Raw genomic sequence first — 19,957 nt, 5'->3', positions numbered from 1 at the left:
AAAAGGACAGACGGGGGTACCAGGGGGAGTGGCGGGTGCTTTTCCCAAGAGGGACTTGACACGTAACGGTCGGCGACTTGGGGCCTGCATAGTTGGACAGGATGGAGCTAAGGATATGTCGGAGAACGGAGACGGGAATCGAAAGCGCCCAGCAAATGGAAACATACACTTCGCCTAGTCGTAGCAGCACGAATAATAATGATTTGAATCTTACATACCTGCGGGTGTATGGATCCAATACCGCGCCAAGCTGCGGCCCGGACAGCCTGTGGTGGCCCCGTTCGCCCTGATCGCCTGCATCGATTGGCTGATCGTAGCCCATCGAGGTCTCCCATGGAAAGCCAAGGACTTAATCACAAAGGACGTGGAAGTACTGAGTACCGCGGCGCCAGCTGCACTTCCCAGGCGCGCGTGCGGGAGAGTGCGTGGCATGTTTGGTATCCAGTACATCCCTGGCGCAGTCTCGAGTTCGTGGGCGCTTGGCCATCACGCCACAGGGAGCTGGTGTTGGGAACCGGTGTGCCTGGGCTTCTGATGAAGAACCAGATCAATGATGCTGGGGACGACGCAGAGTAGGAATTTGAAATACCTCGGACGACCAAAAGTACGTTGATGTTGTGCAGGACTCGCACGTGTGGCTCCACGTGATCGAGGCTGGGAATGCAAATTGAGCCAAGAATTCATGTCGACTTCATATTCAGATCCCGAGTTGAATTCTACGCGACCACTTTGGTTGTGCTGCTCCGTTCTATGCCAGAGCATCCCCTCGCCGAGCTCGTTTATACTCGAAAAGAGAGCCCTCTGACTACTTCGGGATCTAATCATCTTATTCGAGGATAGGCTCTTGTACGCAATCACTATACCCAGGATTCAGATGCAGAAGGTAGGAACCGCTTCAACCTGTTCTTGGGCAACCTAGCTATTCAGCAGACCTGGCCCTGGACGTACGGGTGGACCTCGATGTCAGTCTAAAGACTGGTCCACTACCACTCCTACAGAGCTTAGATGGCATCGGATTCCACACAGAAAACTGAGCGAATGAACTCGCATCATCATTGTCATAACAAGAAAAGAAACCGCAAAGACGAGGGACCGCATCTCGACACCCATAACGCCAACTCGACATTGGCTACATTAAAAACAAAAGAAAGAAAGAAACGACAGCACACCCTCATCCCTCACAACTAAAAGAAACAGAAACCACCCATCTCTCACTGCCCAGCGGCCCATGCCGCCTTCCACGAGGCCACGGTCTCCTTGACAGCCTGGCCAGCCAGCAGGGCCTCCTGCAGGGCCTGCTGTGCGGCCTTGAACTTGGCGTCGAATTCCTCCAGACGCTTCTCCAGGTCGCGGGAGAAGACCGAGTGAACCGACATGGCGGCCGCGCCATCCACGGAGGTCGTGGGGAAGTCGTGTTTGTTGCGCTTTGGCTTGGTCACAGCCGCAGCGCTGTTGGGCTTGGCGGTAGTCACGGCCCCCTTCTTGGGACCAGTGACCTTGATGACGGGCTTGGAAGGGCGCTCGCGCATCACGCGCTTGGCCCCGGGCTTCTCAACCTCGTCCAGCGAGGTTGAGGGGGCGGCGGTGATGGCGGCGGGGGGAGCGGCGGGGGTGGTGGTGGTGGCGGGGGCGGGAGTAGGAGTGGCAGTCTCACTGCCCTCCGAGCCAGCCTTGGGCTGGTTGCTGTTGGGGTCCTGGGGTGGGGATATCAGCTTGGATGTCCTTGAGGTCGATGGATGTTAGGGTTTGTACCTGAGCCCCATCCTCATCGCGCTTACGGCGACGGGTCTGGGCACCCGCGCCGGCAGAGATCTCCTCTCCCACCTCCTGGCGGTGGGGACAGCGCTTCTTCTTCGCTTTGCAGTCGTCGCACGCGGGCCGGCCGCGCTTGACGACTGGCTCAGAACCTTTGAGGTACGGTCAGCAGTGGTGAGAGGATGTAAGGGCTGAAGGGCATTACCAGTCTGAGTCTTGGCCTTCATTGTTGAAGGCGAGAAAGAAAGAAAGAAAGAAAGAAAGAAAGAAAGAAAAAGAGAAAGGGCTTGTGAGGGTATGGGTAGTCGTTGCGCGCACACGATACCGGGGAAAGAAAGGAAGAAAGAGCTGGCAGGTGGGGATCTGATGATGTCTTTTATAGCTGGTTCGAAGAAACCAGAGAGCTGTATTCTGTTCACTTCAGTCTAGAGTGAATGATGACGAGGGGACAAAGTAATGTGAAAGTGAAGGTGAATGATTCAATATGTCCACGTTTGTCGTGTCGACCAGTATGATTTCCATTTTGGGTGTGGTCACTGCCTGAATAAGAACCAGAAGTGAATCTCGGCAGTTACCAGGGCTCTGAGCATGTCACACTTGCAATACCAGAGATTCTCGAATCATAGGCCCTAGCAACCCCAATGGGTGTCCTGACAGCCATGCCATGCCTAAATCCAGCCTAGAGATGTGATCAGAATGGTGCGTACATGTTCAGTGAATTTGCAACCCCCCAATCTAAGTGAATCAAGGCCATAATTCGGTTTCGACCCATTGCCCTGGAGTGCGGCCCTCTGTGTCTTTGTTGACGAGAGACCATTTCCATCTCCTGATATTGTCATAGTCTGATAGATCCAGCCGCTCCACCTCTTCAGGGATGATAGCTACCACTCGGAAATTTGCACGAGCAACTGGGTCATGTAGATCAGTAACCTTCTGTCCTAGTCTGAAAGCCGGATCCTCTGGGACCTGGGATCTGGGCTGTCCGGGCGGCGGGTTTCTGAAAGAGCCTAAATAGGAAGTAAGCTTATCGGTTGTTCCCCTACCTCATCTGAGAAAGGACACTGTGGGGAGGCATACCTCGCATGATGGGTGAATGGTTTGCGAAGTACTTAGTCACGGCCTTTTCCCAAGCCCAATTGTTGGCGTCGGTGTCGACACCATCTTTCACCCTTAACCTGCTACCAATCTCTCCTCGAGAAACCCTTTCGTGCTCCGCATTCTCGTCGGGGTCGCCAATCGCAAAGGCCCTGCCCTTGACCCGCCACTGTGCCATGAGATCCTTCAGCCAGAACATCCCCTCGATTGCATGCCCAGATGAGTCCAGATGCGCGAGCTTCTCCATTCGAATGTCCGTGGTAAACGACAACATGTCACTCTCGTAGAGTGGTGGGTTTCCACCCCCCTCGACTTGCTGATCCATGTCTTCTTGTCCTTTGGGATGGAGCTCAAGCTCCGGGAAAAAGCCCCGACAGCCGCATGTCCGCACACGGGGAACGGGTCGTCCCTCGGAGTCGAGGCCGACAGTCGCAATGTTGAAAACGTAATCCGGCGTTTGTTGAAGGTGAGAGTCTAGAAGATCACGCCACGGAGCGCGGGGTGCTTGAGGGGCGGTCATCGTGGATAAGGCTGAGAGGGATGCGGGTGCCAGGTGCTTTGGCAAACAGAGGGTAAGCGTGGAATGCTGCTCTCGAGCACGACAGTGAGATAAAGCGACTCGGAAGAAAGTAGACCGCATGCAGGTTATGCAGAATGTACTCCAGCGATTAGCCTCGGCGGGGTCGAATGGATGTCTCCGGGTTAGAGCGGATTGGAAGATTGTAATCCCAGTAAAGACTCGATTGCCGAAGAGACAAGAGTAGGAGCCACGGAGCATAAACCGGGACAAGAAGCCAAGTGGCAGCCAAAGCGAGTGTTGTGGACAACCGTGAAGACGCGAGACTGTGACATCAGCTGGCTCGTGCGCCTTATCGGCTTATCGGCAACAATCTATAGAGAAGCTTGGGAGGTAGAAATCACAACAAACCAAGTCGCTCTGCTTTTCTGATATGAAGCAAATACAAACCATCTAGCAATTTATATGCATCTTCTATTTATCCAACTGAGAGGTAGAGAATGCCGGCACCCACTAGAGGCGCTCAATACATATTGATCTATATTCCATCACTTCTACTTCTAAAAATTCGAAGTTGTATGTAATACTCCAAAGGCGTGATAACCCATCAGAAAGGAACATTGTCGAGACCATGCAGAAAAATCAATTTGTCGCATGAAAATAGCAATGCTCCCTTCACTCGAAGAAGAAAAACCGCTTGGACATTGTCACTACCCATGCTCTTAGCCGAGGTATCAATGCTCGTCAGAATCACCAGACAGGTTGTGTATTTTCTCCGGTAAGATTAAGCAGATTCTGGGTATTGCCAGCTGCATTACCCTTGTAAGGGACACCCGCTGCCTTACAAACTTCATAGTGATGGTCTGGGATCGAGACACGCTCCTGGATCTGCAGAGGGGCTTCGACAAAGACCATTGCAAGGCCTTGCGACAAGTGCCAATCAATGTGACAGTGAAAGAACCAGACACCTGGGTTATCGGCCACAAACCGCACGACGGTGTATCCTTGTGGGGGCAGCACAAATGTATCTCTCCTGGCAGGGTAGGCGGGGAACTTGGTGTGATTCGATGGATTGTACGCCACTGGGTTTCCATTGAGGAAGTCATAAAAGTGCTTGCCGTATGGCGGAGCACGGCTGATGATTTGGAAGTTGTGGCCGTGGAGATGGAATGGATGGGATCCTGTGTCGGCGTTGTTCAAGACAATATCCACTACGCTGTTGTGCTCGAGGATCACCGAGTGAGTATTGTTACCATAGATCGCAGGGTTTGTAGCGAGATCTCCAGAGGAGAGGACCGAGTAGAGCGTAGGAACCTTTCCTTTTTAGCAGATCGATCCAGACCTGAATGGCTGACGAAAACATACCTTGGGTTTTGTGTAGGAAATATTGTTCAAGAAAGAGTAACTGGCACCTGAACCGACGTCTTCCATATATACAGTGACGTTGATGACCATATCCGCATCGGGCAAAAGAGGCATCCGATCATGGGGCACCAAGTTGATATCGTCGTAGGGATAGAGATCAGAAGAGGAATTCACGGTCATCACAGCCTGCGGGTAAGCCGCTTGCGGATTATACTCGAGCCAGTTGGTGTTATTCAGCTGCAAAGAAGCTGGGATCGAGTCTAGCAATGACGAGTCCGCAACCGTCACAATCGGGTAGTTCTTTTCTGTCAAGACCTTTGTTGTGACCAGGATTGAGTATCGCTGTGCAACGGCGATATAAAGGAGACTGGCTTCGGTAGGTTCCGTGTATACACCGTCAATCTCGACGATTGTAAAGTTGTGATCCTCGATATAGAAGTATTGCCCGACAAACGCGCCAACGTTCAGCAATCGCAGGAGATAGGTTTTGCCTGGTTGAACGGCGATGCTGCTATTCATCGTGTCGTTGAACAAGAAGGAGTTGGGAATAGGCTCATCGCCATCTGGGTTGTCCGGGCTGATCCAATGGAAATCCTCCACTAGTTCATGATACCAATCACTGACAGTAACAGTGAGGTCCTCATGGTAGAGATCGGCAAAATAAGCTTCCCTGTCGTGCACGACTAATGCCTGGCGATAGCCATCTGGATAACAGTTGTCTGTGTGGCAGTGGTACCAATAAGTGCCGCTTTGATTCACCGTAAAATTATAAGTGAAGGATTGCCCCGGTGGAATCGGGCACTGGGCCAGCATTGATGGGCCATCCATGCCGTTGGTGGTATTTTGGAACATCCCATGGAAGTGGATAGATGAGTTCTTGTCCCCAAGGCCATTGTACATGTTGACCACCAGTCGGTCGCCCCTGTTGACTTCGATTCTAGGCAAGGGCCACTGGCCGTTGATACCGACCACCTTTCGGTCGAACAACCCATCGGGGTTGGCAGTGACCCAAGTGACATTGAAGTCGTAGGTGACGGTTTTGGCCTGGATACATTGCAACAGAGCCAACAGCACCGCGAAGCGCAGCAGCACTCCTAGTGAACTGGCCATGTCTAGCATGCGATTTAGACCGAAACACGAAGACAATGAAAGTGAAGAAGGGGAGAGCCAAGCTGTAGGACCAAAATTGTGTTGGTGCGATGATGGTCGTCACTGACTCCAAGCACGATGGCCATCGTCTTCCGCGATAATCCGTTTAGGGTGTGACTATCTGTACATCCGTCACAAACTTGAGATCTGCATGCTTGAATTGATAAGCCGATGTGGGCCGAGGGTCCTAGTGGCACGATAGTCCGATCCTTGTTGGAATTTCCATTGGCGAACGTGAATCTCCACCGATGCCCAAGCTTTGCTAAGCCTGCCGGTGCACCCGGAGGGTTTGACCCGAATGCCACCGGTTTTTGCCTGCTCAATCACTAAGATGGCCGTGCTGGGGGTTGCAGAGTAGACCACATCAGACCAGACATGATCAAGCTGGGTAGTGGTTCTCAGGTCATGCCTGTCTTCGTAAGGAGGGGTGGAACGAGTGGATCAGCATGAATGATGGAGGAGACTACTATCTGCGAGGGAGAAAGCCCTGGAGCCTATGTGTCATGAGTCAGTATACAATACTACGACGAACACTCCGAATGGCTGACAAGCTTGGCTCGAAGATAGAGCCGACGTGAATGTCGTGGCCGACCATAGCATCGGGGTAAAAGAATCCCAGATAGCAGAATCCTGAGGGGTCCAGACTATCAAAGATCAGCGTGAGGCTAATAGGCCCTAGTTGAAGTCTCGCATGGCAACGTTGGAAGATAGTATTCTCCTAGTAAGATTCGGTTATCAGGCGGCGTCGCCTCCGTGTTTTCGAATGAAACACTTCGCCTGCAATCAGATAAATAGACCCACGGCTTTTCACTGATTGAAACCTCAGTCGATAGGCCTCTTTTATGTTCCCTGTGCACTCAGCCTCGTCTGCCCTGGCCCTCCTTCTCAATGTTCATCTTCTTTCTTTTCCTCTCGCGCCTATTGCCCTATCCCGGCACTCGATACCTAGGGAGGGTCATCGGATATTTTCAGACTTGACTCCCAACCCGATCTATCAATGCGATGGCCGCTATTTGTGAGGGCCCATTCGTACTTGAGGCCAGGGCGACAAATGCTGGACCAGTCCAAGGTAGATGGAGTGAAAGCTGACATCTGGACTAGAGTGCAGGTTGGGCGTTCTTTTCGTAGGATCGGGCTTATCCTTGCTCACCTTCGAGATGATCAACCACGTCCTTCTATATACCCACCACGAAGCTTGGCGCGATTCAGAGCCGCATCTGCGAGATGAAGCAACTAGAATAGACCAAAGGAGCCTGTTGACAAATGAGCTATATTCCCACCCGTAGACCACTTGGTCACCCCGTGACTGTCGAAATATCCCATCCTCTGGGCTTTATGCCACAGTCCTCTCAAAATTTCTGGACGGATGGCGCACAAAGGGTATCTATAGGAACAACTGTGCGCGCACTGCTAGTCTTCGTCATTCAACAATTTCTCATCCGCAGGCGTTCGATTCCATCACTCGGGCAAAAGATGCCAGTTACCCGCCCGGGCGGCGCAAAAAGACCCTATGAACCAACTTCCCCGAGCAGCCCCTACAACAAGCAATTTGGACTTGGTCAAGTCTGAATACTTTATAAATTGGAGTTCCAATGACTTGAAAGAACTCCGTGTGACGTTGCTTCGGTCCGTCAAAATAGGGATTCGTGATCGATTCGTGCTCTTAGCCATGATTTCCACAAATCTATCCATGGACTGTACAGTCTGGGATGTCAACGTAGGTGGAAGCCAGTCTTGAGATGATCAATTTCAGGCTTAGAAGTTTAGATAGAAGAATGCAGAGTGTTGTCGCCAGGTAAATCTCTCCACCATATTGACCCGAAGTTGATATTCGTGCCTTCAGTCCTTCCATCGTGTCGCTACCGAGGGGAATTGCATCATGCAGCCTACAGCAATACCATGACTAGTATTGCATTGGTAACCACTCGTACACATTCTTGCCATTAACTCAGTCTTTGTAAGTTCCCTTCGGCACTGTAGAGTGGAGCCTAAAACTATCTCCAAGAGACACTGGGGTCAGCAGCAGCCTGCGACAGACTCATTTCGATGTTCAACACCAACCTTGGCCTCTTGGTTGCCTATAATTGCAAACCCATTGACTATATCGCTACAGCCGAGGCCCCCATCTTGTCCTAGCGGACATGAGTCAAGCTCCGAACAATTGTCGCATCGGACTCCGGTGAAGAAAGAATGGATTCTGCATGAATGGGCGGGATAAGGGATGTCTCCACCAGCCCAAACCCATTAGAAATGAAAGCTCCACTGGCACCGAGTGAACGAGATGAGGCCACTCGGACATGGCGTTTTGGCAAATTTTCCTTGTCAATCGAGTCCAACCAGTTTCATTTGACTTTCGACACGGGAAATATCTTATCTGATCATCGAACGTGTGCCACTTTCAAATTTGATCGCGGCGTCTACAGTAGAAATGGGTAGGAGATATGGGAGCTACAGAATTTGCAGCCGAGTCTCAAATCCTTCTCGATGACAGGACTGAAGTCGAGCGTTTCATAGGCGCAGGAATCCTGACTCGAGGACGTTGGTCCCTTCCAAGGTTACGAGCCCCGGTAACCCCGAAGCCACTCCGAGCCGTTGCCTACCTGCAGCCATGCCGACCGAGTGGCGTCGACTACAAACGCCCGCTTCCGTGCCGAAACATGATCGGCCCGATCGATGGCCGGAAAGAATGAGACCGACATTGACAAGTTGAGAGTCCCAGGCCGACCGGTAGTCCAGAGATACTGCCGGGCTTTGGCAATGGCCTCTAGCTCAGCATTACGGCTGAAAGCTGCTGTGCGAAATTCTCCGTCTTGAATGCAGGCTCCATAATAAGAAGAAAAAACGAGATCACTGTCGATCTCGATTTCATGCCGAGCCATCCTCTGGTGGGAATAGCTCCGCCCGGGAGGCGCAGCAACTAGGCTCGAAGGGATCCATGGAGCGTTTCTGACAATCATTTGTGATCATTGAGTAAGCTTGTCGCCATTTGCATTCCAACGTTGGTCATGATGAGACTATCAGGGGTGAGGTGTGCTCGAAGATCAAAGTATAAATGTCTGCTACGACAACCGCGCTGGCAGTGAGCTCTCCAATTATCGGTAGTGGCATTGCATTTGAACGTTCACGACATCCGCCATGCGCTGCTTTGCTAGCCTGGTGCTACTTCCTCTCGCAGCTGCCGTTTCAGCCACCTCTCGGTCCGCCGGGAATAGCTATGATTACATTGTTATTGGAGGCGGCACCAGTGGTCTGGTCGTCGCGAACCGTCTATCCGAGCTCGAAACCGTCAACGTGCTGGTGATAGAAGCTGGAGACTCGGTATACAACAACCCCAATGTGACCAGCACCAGCGGTTACGGAGAGGCATTTGGAACCCCCATTGACTGGGCCTATCAAACCGTGGACCAAGAGTTTGGAGGCGGACATTCCCTGACCGTGCGGGCTGGAAAGGCGCTGGGAGGCACATCCACCATCAACGGCATGGTGTATCTGCGCGCGCAGAGTGCTCAGATTGACGCCTGGGAAACTGCGGGCAACACCGGGTGGTCATGGCAGACCCTGTTCCCTTACTATCGCAAGGGAGAGCAACTCCAAGTCCCTAGTGACTACTCCTTCTTGGATGGATCTGGAGTCACCTACGAGCCGGCCGATCATGGCTACAAGGGCCCGCTGAAGGTCGGCTGGAGTTCCAACCAGCTGAATGACGGACTTGCGCAGAAGTTGAACACGACGTACCAGAACATGACCGTTCCTATTCCCTACAACGAGGATCCAAATGGTGGCCAGATGGTCGGATACTCCCTCTACCCCAAGACGGTCGATTCCAAGCTCAACATCCGCGAGGATGCAGCTCGCGCCTACTACTATCCATACCAGTCGCGGCGCAACCTCCATGTATGGCTCAACACCAACGCCAACAAACTGACCTGGAAGACCGGTGCCAACGCCACGGCCAGTGGCGTCGAAGTCACCTTTGCCAACGGCACGACCACCGTGGTCAAGGCCTCGCGGGAAGTCATCCTGGCCGCCGGCGCATTGAAGTCGCCGCTGATCCTTGAGCTCTCCGGAGTCGGCAATCCAGCGTAAGTGTCGTTCAGCATGTATAGAACTGCTGGGTCCATACTCAAACTGACCTCGCGAACAGCGTCCTCTCCAAATACGGCATCACCCCCAAAGTCGCCCTGCCAACCGTCGGCGAGAACCTCCAAGATCAAATGAACAACGGCCTCGCCTACAAGTCGAAAACCAACTACTCCAAATCCGCCGACTATGTCGCCTACCCGTCCGTGACTCAACTGTTCCCCAACGCCACCGCAGTCGGCGCTCAGCTGCTCAAGAAGCTGCCGGCGTACGCAGCCCAGGTGGCCTCTGCCAACGACAACGTCACCAAGGCCCGCGACATCGAGCGGTTCTTCAAGATCCAGTGGGACTTGATCTTCAAGTCTCACATCCCCGTCGCCGAGATTCTCCTCGAGCCCTCGGGCTTCACCTACGACACCGAGTACTGGGGCTCCGTTCCTTTCTCCCGAGGCAACGTCCACATTTCGTCTGCCGACCCGACGGCCGCTGCAGCCATCGATCCGAAATACTTCATGCTGGACTTTGACCTCCATGCCCAGGCCCAGGCTGCTCGCTTTATTCGGGAACTGTTCCAGACTGAACCGTTCGCTGGCATGGCTGGCGCGGAGACTAGTCCTGGCTATTCCACCGTGGCCGCCAACGCCGACGACAAGAGCTGGGGCTCTTTTCTCAAGGCCAACTGTACGTTGTGATGCATCTTGAATCGCAGAAGCAGGAAGCTAACACGCAGACAGACCGGTCGAACTTCCACCCCATCAGCACCGCTGCCATGTTGCCGAAGGAGGTGGGCGGCGTGGTGGACACGTCCTTGAAGGTGTATGGAACGTCGAATGTCCGCGTAGTCGACGCCTCGGTCATCCCCTTCCAAGTCTGTGGCCATTTGTCGAGCACGATCTACGCGGTCGCCGAGCGCGCGGCCGACATTATCAAGAGTCAGATGTAAGGGGGGTGCAGAGATGCGAGGCTTCAAAAGACTTAGGAAGTGTTTATATACGTCGATCACATCAGATCTAGAACATGTGCGGCGTTAGGTATAAGTACAATACCATCCGATTGGGGATCAGTCTAGACCAGACACGTCACCACGTAAATGTTTCCTCCACCAGGCCGGTCCCGTCATCGCAGTTATATCGTATTGTGACTATTCGTTCATGGCCAAACTGCGGCGAAAGAGAGCTGATGCGCGCAGCCAATGGGATATTTGCAGGCTTGTACTCAGTGCCAGGGGGAATACCGGCATTCATTTCTTCAATGGTAGCGAGGCGCTTCGCAATACGCGCCGCCAGATCCGAGTCCCACAGTCCCTCGCGGCGCTGGGCGTGGGATAGGAGGTGGATGGCCTGGTGGCGAATCCTGGAGTCGCGGCAGCGCGTGGCGCATATATAGAGCGGGGCGACGATGCCCAGGGTGAGCGAGAAGGTAGACGGACCCAGCTGAGCAGGCTTGGGGCGAAGAGCGGGCAGCATTGTCGGGTGGTCAGTCGAGATCTGCTCCAGCTCATACTGGGACGGCACATTCGGCGAAGAGGAGCGCTGAAAGGAATCCGCATTGGTGACAATGGTCTCTGCAGCGAGGGAGGCCACAGTGGCAAAGCCTTCGGTGAGCCGGTCCCAGGCGAGTTCGGACGGAGGCCATTCCAGTTGAAGAAGGCCGATGACGAGCGGTTTCCAGACCTTCAACACTGCTGCGTGCGGGTTGGTATTTGTGAGGGAGCCAGGCTGCTTGAGCCAGGTTTCAAAGGTATCAACCCAGGTCTTGAAATCAGCGCAAATCTGGACATATCCGGCGCGCAGGTGCTGCACTTGGACGATAAACTCGAAGGATTGTCCCTGCAGAGGCTCTAGTAGCTGTTCACAGAGAGTCCCGAAGCGCGTGAAGCGGTTGTAGATGAGTTGGAACTGGTGGAAAATTTGCTCAATTTTCAATGGCGACTGCGAGTCGGGCATGACGGGATGCGCAAAGGAGAACAATGTGCTCGATGGCGCGTTGGAGAAATGGCTGTGGTCACCTTGGAGCTCCAATACTTGATTTTCCAGAATGGTGAATAGGATGGCAATGACATCTGGTGGCATATACGTGGAAGAAACAGAGCGGTTGGATGTTAGTTGCTGCTGCTGCTGCTGGATGATCTTCAGCCCGGAGAAAGCATGTTGAAATGCTGGCTGGTAATGACCTTGCAGGCACTCCAAGCAGAAGAAGAGAATACACGCAATGAGGAAGGTGTCATTGGTTTGAGGACTGCTGTGAGGATGAGCGGCCACGAGCTGTCGGATGGCTTTGTTGTAATGGAGAAAGGCAAAGCGCACCTCCCCCGAGCTTGGAGATATCCCCTGCTGTTCATGCACGAACGATCGATGCAGAGACCCAATTGCCACTGCAATCGTCCGAATGACTGACTCGTGGTAGGCAGCCTGAAGCAGGAACGTGCCGACATCTTGGCCAAAGCAGAGAGTGGTGTGCAGCTGAAAGAACTCCAGCGCTCGATATTCCGCCTCGTTAATGAGCTCCGCGGATTGTGGGACTTGCCACATGCGAGTCGGCTGCAAGAGACCAGGAACATGGTGCACTATGCGAATAGAGTCTGCCGTGCCTGGGGGTTGAGGATACTCGCACTTTCGCCCTGTGGACAGGCAGTTCTGACAAGCCGGCTTCTGTTCACCACATTTGACTCGACGGATTCTGTCATGCGTGTTAGTTCCGGGTCTGCTAGCAAGATGTATAGCGCCTCACTTGCAAATGGCGCAACCGTTGCGGGATCTGCCCTTGGAACGCCGGGTGGATTTGGCCGTGCTAGGTTGCATTGCATATAGCTTAGGCCCACAGCTCTACTGCAGGTCCCCAGTCTAGGATTTGACCGCGATCCAGCTCCCCGAGAATCCTTCTGGGGAGGCGACTCCTGTTGACGGGGGAAAATGTCGTATCAAGTGCAGCAATCGGGATGGAATGGTCTAGTCAACAGGGTGCCCTATCAGCCAAGGCAGGCGTGAATATCGTTTCCCGTTTCGCACGGGGCATATGAGCGCACTAACCAGGTAGTCAGGGGGAAGATTTGGTGATTTAATAATCCCAGCATGACCGGTTCCTGCGCGTGCTGACTGTATCGTGGGGGCCAAAATCATGCGATCTCCGCCTTAGCATCGCATTCCCTCCAAAGCTTTTTAGAAGCAACCTGCCACTGCGTGCCAAATCCCCATTTCACGCTCGGTCGCAATGCTCCCCTTCACTCTCCTCCTTGCAGCATTGGAACTCGTTCCAATCTGCACCGCACATCATCCAATCCCTTCACATATTGACTTGGAGTACCGCACTGGATCCAACATCAGGAATAAATACGACATCCAGACCCTGTCTGAGAGTGACGTGAGTAGCAGCTCGCTGTGTGCGACATGCTCTATGCATACTAACCCGACAGCAGCGGTTTTGGTTTGGAAGCTTCGACGTCGGAAATGCCAAAAACCTCACGCTCTTGGTCGATACCGGGTCGAGCGATGTGGTCCTCAACCCCGGCGTGTACAAGAAAAGTGCACAGGGCGTGAACACCCACAAAAACTTCAGCATCACTTATGGCTCCACCGAAAGCGATGGCTCGGGAACGTTGACGGTACCCAACTTCCCCGTGCGCGGTCGAGATCGAATCCCAAGGCTGATCGAGTCGCACTAGGTCAATGGTTCCTTGTATAACGACACCATCCGGTTTGGCACCCTGAAGGCCCATCAGACTATTGGCTCTATCAACCCCACTGGCGACGGAACGAACGTGATTCCCGAAGATGGGATTGTGGGATTCGCAGGCATGGAAATGTCGTCCTTCAATGGCCCTTCTCCTTTCTTTCACTCGCTCTGTGAGCAACATCAAGTTGCTGCATGCCGCTTTGGTGTCACCCTAGGTGACAATGAGAAAGGTACACAGGTCCTAGGTGCCCTGGACCGATCTCTCTTCAAGGGGGAGCTCACCACCACTTCTATCTATCGGGAGTGGGCCTTGTACGTGGATTTTGCAATCAATGGCCAGATAGTCATGAAAGATGCACTGGTGGATTTGGATACAGGCACCGCCACGATCATTGGGTAAGTCCCGTCCACATACTCCTGGATCCTACAGTGCTAATAAATATCCAGCCCCGTGAAGGATGTGATCGCCGTGTTGGAAGCAGCATCAGTGCAATACGTCGTTCAGTCTTCAAGCGCAGGCACCACGGTGACTGGTTATTTCCCGTGCGACAAGCCTCCCACCCTCGGCCTCTCTATCCCATCGCAAAGCAATGTCACCACGGCGGCCAAGCAGAATTCGAAGCTTGTCAGCCGCGAGAGTTCCATTTTCAATCTCGAGCCCAGTCAATGGATTGCCGCGGACAATGGAAACAACAACTGCACGGCCATTGTGTCAGGCACTGATGTTTTGCCCCAGCCGAACATGTGGGTCGTGGGCCAGCGTGAGTAGATCTCATCCGACCATGCATAGGACTCGACGCTGACAACGAATAGCATTTTTCCACGGAATCTATGTTGACCACAACCTCCAAGACCGTACCTTGGGCTTTGCCCCGGCTCCGAACTGAGTTGGGAACCGTCATGGATGACAGTGCCGCCCAGCAAGATTCATCATGTCCAGTAGTATACAAGAAGACTGGCAGACAATATCTTTGATCATGCATGACATTCCCCTGATACAGCCTAGATTTTAGTTGCAGTGGCCATATAGGTCGGTGCCCTAGTGGCACCAGAGAATGCCCCCTAGCACCTGGGCGATTCCAAACCCATACGGAATAGATAGTGCAGCGCTTTAAGCGGCTAGCACCAAGGTGACAAGCCTAGTGCTTCCAGGCGACCAGGGTACTACTTATTCCAGTGATATTCTTGTTGACTCCCCGGGGGTCTCTTAGGCGTCCCTTTCCCCCTTTTGAATTTCAATTATACTAAACCACAATCCCGTAACTACTGTGATCCTTCTGGGTATAAGGCGCTCTACTGCAGATATAGATATCAGGGCGGATTATGGTTACAAGCCTATCTGACCTTTTATCCTCTACGGCAGACTAAATCCTACCTTAGAGGCTACCTCTAGATCCTAGATCTAGTGCTGGCGTTGGTGGGTGCCTCATAGGTAGAATTTGTGCCGGCAAAGGCATTCGAGCATGACCCGAAGAGATTCGGAATTTCTGTCCTCGGGGCGTGACATTCTAGCGTGAGGCCACCTTGCCGGCCTAGCTTTGATCATCCGAAGATACTGCAGAAAGAACAGGGATTATTTCGGCTACCACCGGTTACCGACAGGGTGCAAGGTCACGCTTAAAAATGGCAGGATGACCAAGTCAATCATGCGTAGCCCGTCCTGTCTTCCTCGGTTGTGTATTTATCACAGGTTCCGACGAGATCCCTGCTCGTTCGAGGCTTGAGATGTCCATATTGCCGGATCATCCCCGCATCTCCAGATCAGTCTTCGTCCGATAGGAAAGGCATCTTCTGTCCGATGACAGCGGCAGTCGCTTGCGATGTTCTGCCCCCAAGTCGGCTGCGATCGTCTTTGCCTCGCTATTAAGATCCCACCCGTGATTATTCTAGGGCACACATGCCAACATTGGGATAATATTGTTGTTCTCAATAAGAATCCCCTAGGGTGTGACCGTCTTTGATGAGCCCGAGAAAGTTGGCTTGGGTTTGAAAGATGAACGTGTGCACAAGAGTCGATGGGACCAGCTGCTAGAAGGTTCTGAGATGCCCATCCGAGTTAAGTGTACATAATCGAAGATGATTAAGTGCATTGGCGGAGTTGAGTGACAGGCATTGCAATTATGGAGCCATGAATATCAGAGCATGAATGGAAAAGGAAAATTGAGTGTATCATGAGTTGACGTTTCTTACCATCTCAACTATGAAGTGAAAGAACGGGCTCCTTCACTCCAACTGACCTGTAGAGCGTCCAACCCAGTCAGGCCCGTTAGGAACGTGTGCTCATCACTATAAAGGCCAGAGAGCAAAGCATACTCGGAACTATCAGCTACTTGCACCACTCTTCGTCCGCAACCGCTTGGTTTATTACTCAGTCAATTCGTCTTTGGCCGGCTTCGAAGACATGCCACCAATTATAGGCCGAGGTGCCCAGCAGTCGACTCCTGTAGTAAGGTTTCTCAACACCATATCAGCTCCAGGTCCCGTTGGCAGGCCCGAAATATCCAACCTCTGGGATCGCCTTCCACGGCACGCCCTCTCCATCAGCAGTGTTCAAATATACCGTGTTTCCCCACCAGCCCGGGAAGGTGGCGCCGGGGTATGAAATGCAGAAGAAGATGACAATCCCACTCAGCGCCAGACCGGTGTCCAGTGCAGCGGCCAGGATATAGTTATACTTGGTCCACCAGGCGAAGAATCGGCGGCGCAGCATATGATTGAAGACGAAGTTGACCAATGCCCAGCTAGAGTAGTTGATGCCGGTGGCTAAAGGCTCGAGTTAGCATTACAGAAAGAGACATGATCCAGAACACACATACCGGGAGGGACATTATAAGTGCCGACGAAGATCAGCGGCCAGTTTACGAGTTTCCAGAACTGGCGCCGGGTAAAGCGATACAACAAATAAGTCACAAACGGGGCGATGGCACCGATCCAGAAGAAATGTAGCAGCGATGAGTAGATCTTACCCACAGAGTAAAGACGGCGTGGACCCACCAAACCCCATATGACGGATGATGAGTAGACCGTGCGCCCATTGGGACAAGAGAAACCATCGGGCTGGTCAGATTCGCAAATGCCCGAGATGTTCGACAGCATCCAGAGAGTGACACCGGCCTGAGTGAGGGCGCCTAGGATGGTAGCCACGCCCTGCGCCATGAAACAGGTACGAGGAGGCACCTTGAGGTAATGGGCCAGCTTCATATCCATGGCGAAGTAGACACCTTGCCCTACCACGTCTGTGGAAAGAATCTTGAAGATCATGTTGGCCAGCGGTCTGCCTTCGAATAAGTAGCCACCAAGGAATTCGGCGAGCACATTTAGCTGGTTCGCATCGACGTTTGTGATACCTTGGACAATTCCACATGGAATCATATACACCGCTGGTATGACCAAGGCCAGGAAGACTCCGTAGACGGGGAGGTCGGTTTTGTAGACTTCGACCACCGCGATGGCGAGGGCCATGATAATCACAATGATCGACGCATACCAGTACCACGGGGTGCGACGGTAGGAAGCCCTGACGAGCCGCGCGTGGATGTCGAGCCTGTTGCGACCTTTGAGAGCTGCCCACAGATCGCCGGCGTGCCAGATGCCGATATGTGTAAGAACCGAGGTGATGGAGGCAAACGACAGACCGTACACAAATGCGAAAGTTGCCCCGAGATACGGGGGCGAGTACTTGCGATAAGCCGCCACATCAAGAGTATTACTGCTGGAGATGACACGGCTTGTGTTGTAGACTGTACCGGTGTTGTCGTAGACATCGCTGGTCATCATCGGGAGATAGGCTGTGAACCAGGTGTTGGTGTAGTAGAGTGCGGGAACCACGACCCAGTAGAAGAAAGCAAAGCCGAAGAAGACATTGATGGCCGCCCACGACGGTGATAGCAGAGGGTTCGTGTTGTATGCAACCTGGCTCCAGTCAAATGTGATGGGGCTCAGACCGAGTCCGGTCTGCATTCCAAACAACTGGTTGACCACGACGTTTTTGGGCACAATCCAGCAGACCCAGGTAAAGTAGGACAACGCGGTGAACATGAGACCCGGGAAGAAGTACCAGACAAAGCCACCGGTGGTGACATAAATGAAAAAGCGTAAACGAGAGATCCGCCACCCATTCGCAACGGTGTTGGCACGGGAATGCAGCGTTTCTAGCATCGCGCAGTTCGACAGCACACCGGGCCAGATAATACGCGCCGGCTCAACTAGCCATGGTGCAGCAAGTCCCGCAATACCAAATCCAAGCAGTTGCGCGATGATCACAATCAACACATTGAAGCCGGCGCTCAGTCCAAAGTTGTAGAACGAAGAGCTCGAGGCTTGAATAATATTCGTAGAATCCGCGCTACTATAACCAAATGAGACATTGCTCATGATCACAATGAGCGCATGCTCCTTGATGTTGAATTTCCGATCTGGGTTTAAGACGAAGGTTCCCAAAGGCCCGAGACTGAACGTGGCAAGCGGGAGGACTTTTGCAAGAAAAACACCAAACGGGTAGGCCAACAACTCCGCGACAAGAGCAACAATGTGAACCGATGGATAGCGCAGCGAGAAGAACTGGTTGATGCCCGATCCCAGAATAGTAAACATGACCCCTAGCAGCCACATTCGAACCGTGTTGACGGGCATGCTTGGGTCGTCCGTCTCGGGAACGACTGCCCGGACTAGGGATGCGTTATTTCTTCATCTTGTCGCTCGAGCTTGGGGATAGATGAGTGGTGGCTCACCTTCGGGGAATGGAGATCGATGGGACTCATAGCTGTACTCGATATTCTCGTTGTCGTTCTCGATCTCTGTGTCGACCTCGACCTCGACCTTGTCCAGGCTCCTCTCACCCACTTCTTCGTCTGCTCTCACGAGTGCGGGCTTTATAATATCAGTCCCTGGTTCTTTCAAGTCCATGATAGATGCAATTTCCTGTCTTTCTCGAATGACCCAAGCAGGGTTTCAGAGCGACACCGGCTTTTTTATCACAACTAGAATTGCAACTTGCCCCTCCCCCGCGCAAGTCTAGTGCCTGGTGGTAGTGCATCAAGCAACGCGGGGAAAAGATAAGGCATTCAAGCCGGTTTGATGCTCGGCAAGCGGAGAAGATGCGATTCGCTCGAGATAAGCTGGTCTATCCCTGCTTGGGCGTGCCATGAGGCGGTTGCTAATCGCTTCGTGAGTGTAGAGAGTGTATAGTGTAGATACCTAGAAAGTCAGAATACACTTCCTAGTCTCTTGTGGACTCAAAGATGAAAACGGTCGAGTCAGACTGACATGGGACTGAGTGGTTGGATGAAAGTTGTGGCGTGAATTGTATACCGCAGCGTGAATGCCAAGGCACTATCCTCATGGTTTGCCGATGCGAGATAGCCAGATAAGACCTGCGTTGACATCCCGTGTGAGACGCCGACGTGAAGTTGGGAGGTTGGAGTGGGTTGAAGAGAGAGAGCAGCGCCAACGCTCACCGTCGCACAACTGTTTGCACCACACATGCGTCTCAACCGCCGAGCCCAACGAAGAACTTACACAAATTCACCGCCAGTTGATATTTCGCCGACAGATGCGAATGGAATCGGAAATCACTCGGGTCTCTATGCATTCCAACCGCTCATCTTCACCCATGTCTCATGTCGCTCTAGCGCCTGCTGAATTTCTGCGGGCTCGGATATTGTTCATCCTGTTGGCCCCTAGTCCCTTAGTTCAGACTGCAATGGGTGTCTAGTGCTTATCCCGGCATCTACAGCATTCTGCACTGCTTCTATCATACTGCCGAACCGTGCAGGGCGTCTGCGCTGGCCCGGAAGAAATGGGCTTTGAAAGCGCCCGGGGCACCAAGCGGTGGTTCAGGGTGCACCGCTCAACCACGAGCGAAGGACGGAAAATTCAAGATGCAGGGTGAATATGCACCGTCTGCTTGATTGTCAAGTCGATTGTTCGCAGTGCCCGGGCTACCGCAGAGGCCCGGGATTTCACATGCCGAGTGCAGTGGGAGCGGTGTCCGATGTGTTCTCGAAGAGGTTGTTGGAGGGTTACCCAATCGCAACTTGGTATGGGACACCCGTGTTCATCGCAGGACAACGTCGCTCAAGATAGGCGCAGACCTAGCCTGGTCTGGATTGGGGCCTCTTTGCTGTGATGGATTTTTCGGTGTACACGGCCGCGGTGGCAACAGAGACAGGGGGGATATTACCCGGAATCCAGGCCAGTCACTTCTAGGCCTCCTGTTCGCCTCCCAAGTACCAGAGGTATCCTGAATACTCTACACAGAGCACACCCGATTGGAGTCGGCAAGGAAATGAATGGCCGCCTGCGCCGCCCAATGATATTATACCC

The 19,957-nt window shown here is 53.0% G+C and overlaps 7 protein-coding genes across 7 annotated transcripts; 2 read left to right on the top strand and 5 right to left on the bottom strand.

Annotated features, from left to right (window-relative positions):
• Positions 1-1,211: 1,211 nt before the first annotated feature.
• On the bottom strand, positions 1,212-1,982 carry N7459_002967 (uncharacterized protein; the record flags this gene model as incomplete). Its single annotated transcript, XM_056942152.1, has 3 exons — positions 1,212-1,694; positions 1,753-1,907; positions 1,961-1,982. 3 exons carry the CDS (start codon positions 1,980-1,982, stop codon positions 1,212-1,214), a joined length of 660 nt encoding a protein of 219 aa, XP_056802035.1.
• A 517-nt stretch (positions 1,983-2,499) lies between these two features.
• N7459_002966 (uncharacterized protein) lies at positions 2,500-3,406 on the bottom strand (the record flags this gene model as incomplete). Its single annotated transcript, XM_056942151.1, has 2 exons — positions 2,500-2,762; positions 2,833-3,406. Coding segments are annotated over 2 exons (837 nt in total), but the record flags the coding sequence as incomplete, so codon positions are not given.
• Positions 3,407-4,117: 711 nt separating this feature from the next.
• Positions 4,118-5,842, bottom strand: N7459_002965 (Iron transport multicopper oxidase fetC; the record flags this gene model as incomplete). The annotated part of the gene is made up of 2 exons (XM_056942150.1): positions 4,118-4,681; positions 4,733-5,842. 2 exons carry the CDS (start codon positions 5,840-5,842, stop codon positions 4,118-4,120), a joined length of 1,674 nt encoding a protein of 557 aa, XP_056802033.1.
• A 3,174-nt stretch (positions 5,843-9,016) lies between these two features.
• On the top strand, positions 9,017-10,904 carry N7459_002964 (GMC family oxidoreductase; the record flags this gene model as incomplete). The annotated part of the gene is made up of 3 exons (XM_056942149.1): positions 9,017-9,963; positions 10,026-10,642; positions 10,696-10,904. 3 exons carry the CDS (start codon positions 9,017-9,019, stop codon positions 10,902-10,904), a joined length of 1,773 nt encoding a protein of 590 aa, XP_056802032.1.
• Positions 10,905-11,040: 136 nt separating this feature from the next.
• Positions 11,041-12,492, bottom strand: N7459_002963 (uncharacterized protein; the record flags this gene model as incomplete). Its single annotated transcript, XM_056942148.1, has 1 exon — positions 11,041-12,492. One exon carries the CDS (start codon positions 12,490-12,492, stop codon positions 11,041-11,043), a length of 1,452 nt encoding a protein of 483 aa, XP_056802031.1.
• A 679-nt stretch (positions 12,493-13,171) lies between these two features.
• On the top strand, positions 13,172-14,520 carry N7459_002962 (pepsin-like aspartic protease; the record flags this gene model as incomplete). Its single annotated transcript, XM_056942147.1, has 5 exons — positions 13,172-13,321; positions 13,377-13,577; positions 13,623-14,029; positions 14,081-14,394; positions 14,447-14,520. The coding sequence occupies 5 exons, from the start codon at positions 13,172-13,174 to the stop codon at positions 14,518-14,520; spliced, it is 1,146 nt and encodes a 381-aa protein (XP_056802030.1).
• A 1,580-nt stretch (positions 14,521-16,100) lies between these two features.
• optD (uncharacterized protein) lies at positions 16,101-18,538 on the bottom strand (the record flags this gene model as incomplete). The annotated part of the gene is made up of 3 exons (XM_056942146.1): positions 16,101-16,396; positions 16,450-18,300; positions 18,364-18,538. 3 exons carry the CDS (start codon positions 18,536-18,538, stop codon positions 16,101-16,103), a joined length of 2,322 nt encoding a protein of 773 aa, XP_056802029.1.
• Between the last annotated feature and the right edge of the window lie 1,419 nt (positions 18,539-19,957).

Source organism: Penicillium hispanicum, assembly GCF_028827665.1.
Source record: "Penicillium hispanicum strain IBT 35686 chromosome Unknown utg000003l_segment0_segment0, whole genome shotgun sequence".
NCBI classification, from domain to species: Eukaryota; Fungi; Ascomycota; class Eurotiomycetes; order Eurotiales; family Aspergillaceae; genus Penicillium; species Penicillium hispanicum.
This window is presented reverse-complemented; position numbering and strand designations above follow the sequence as displayed.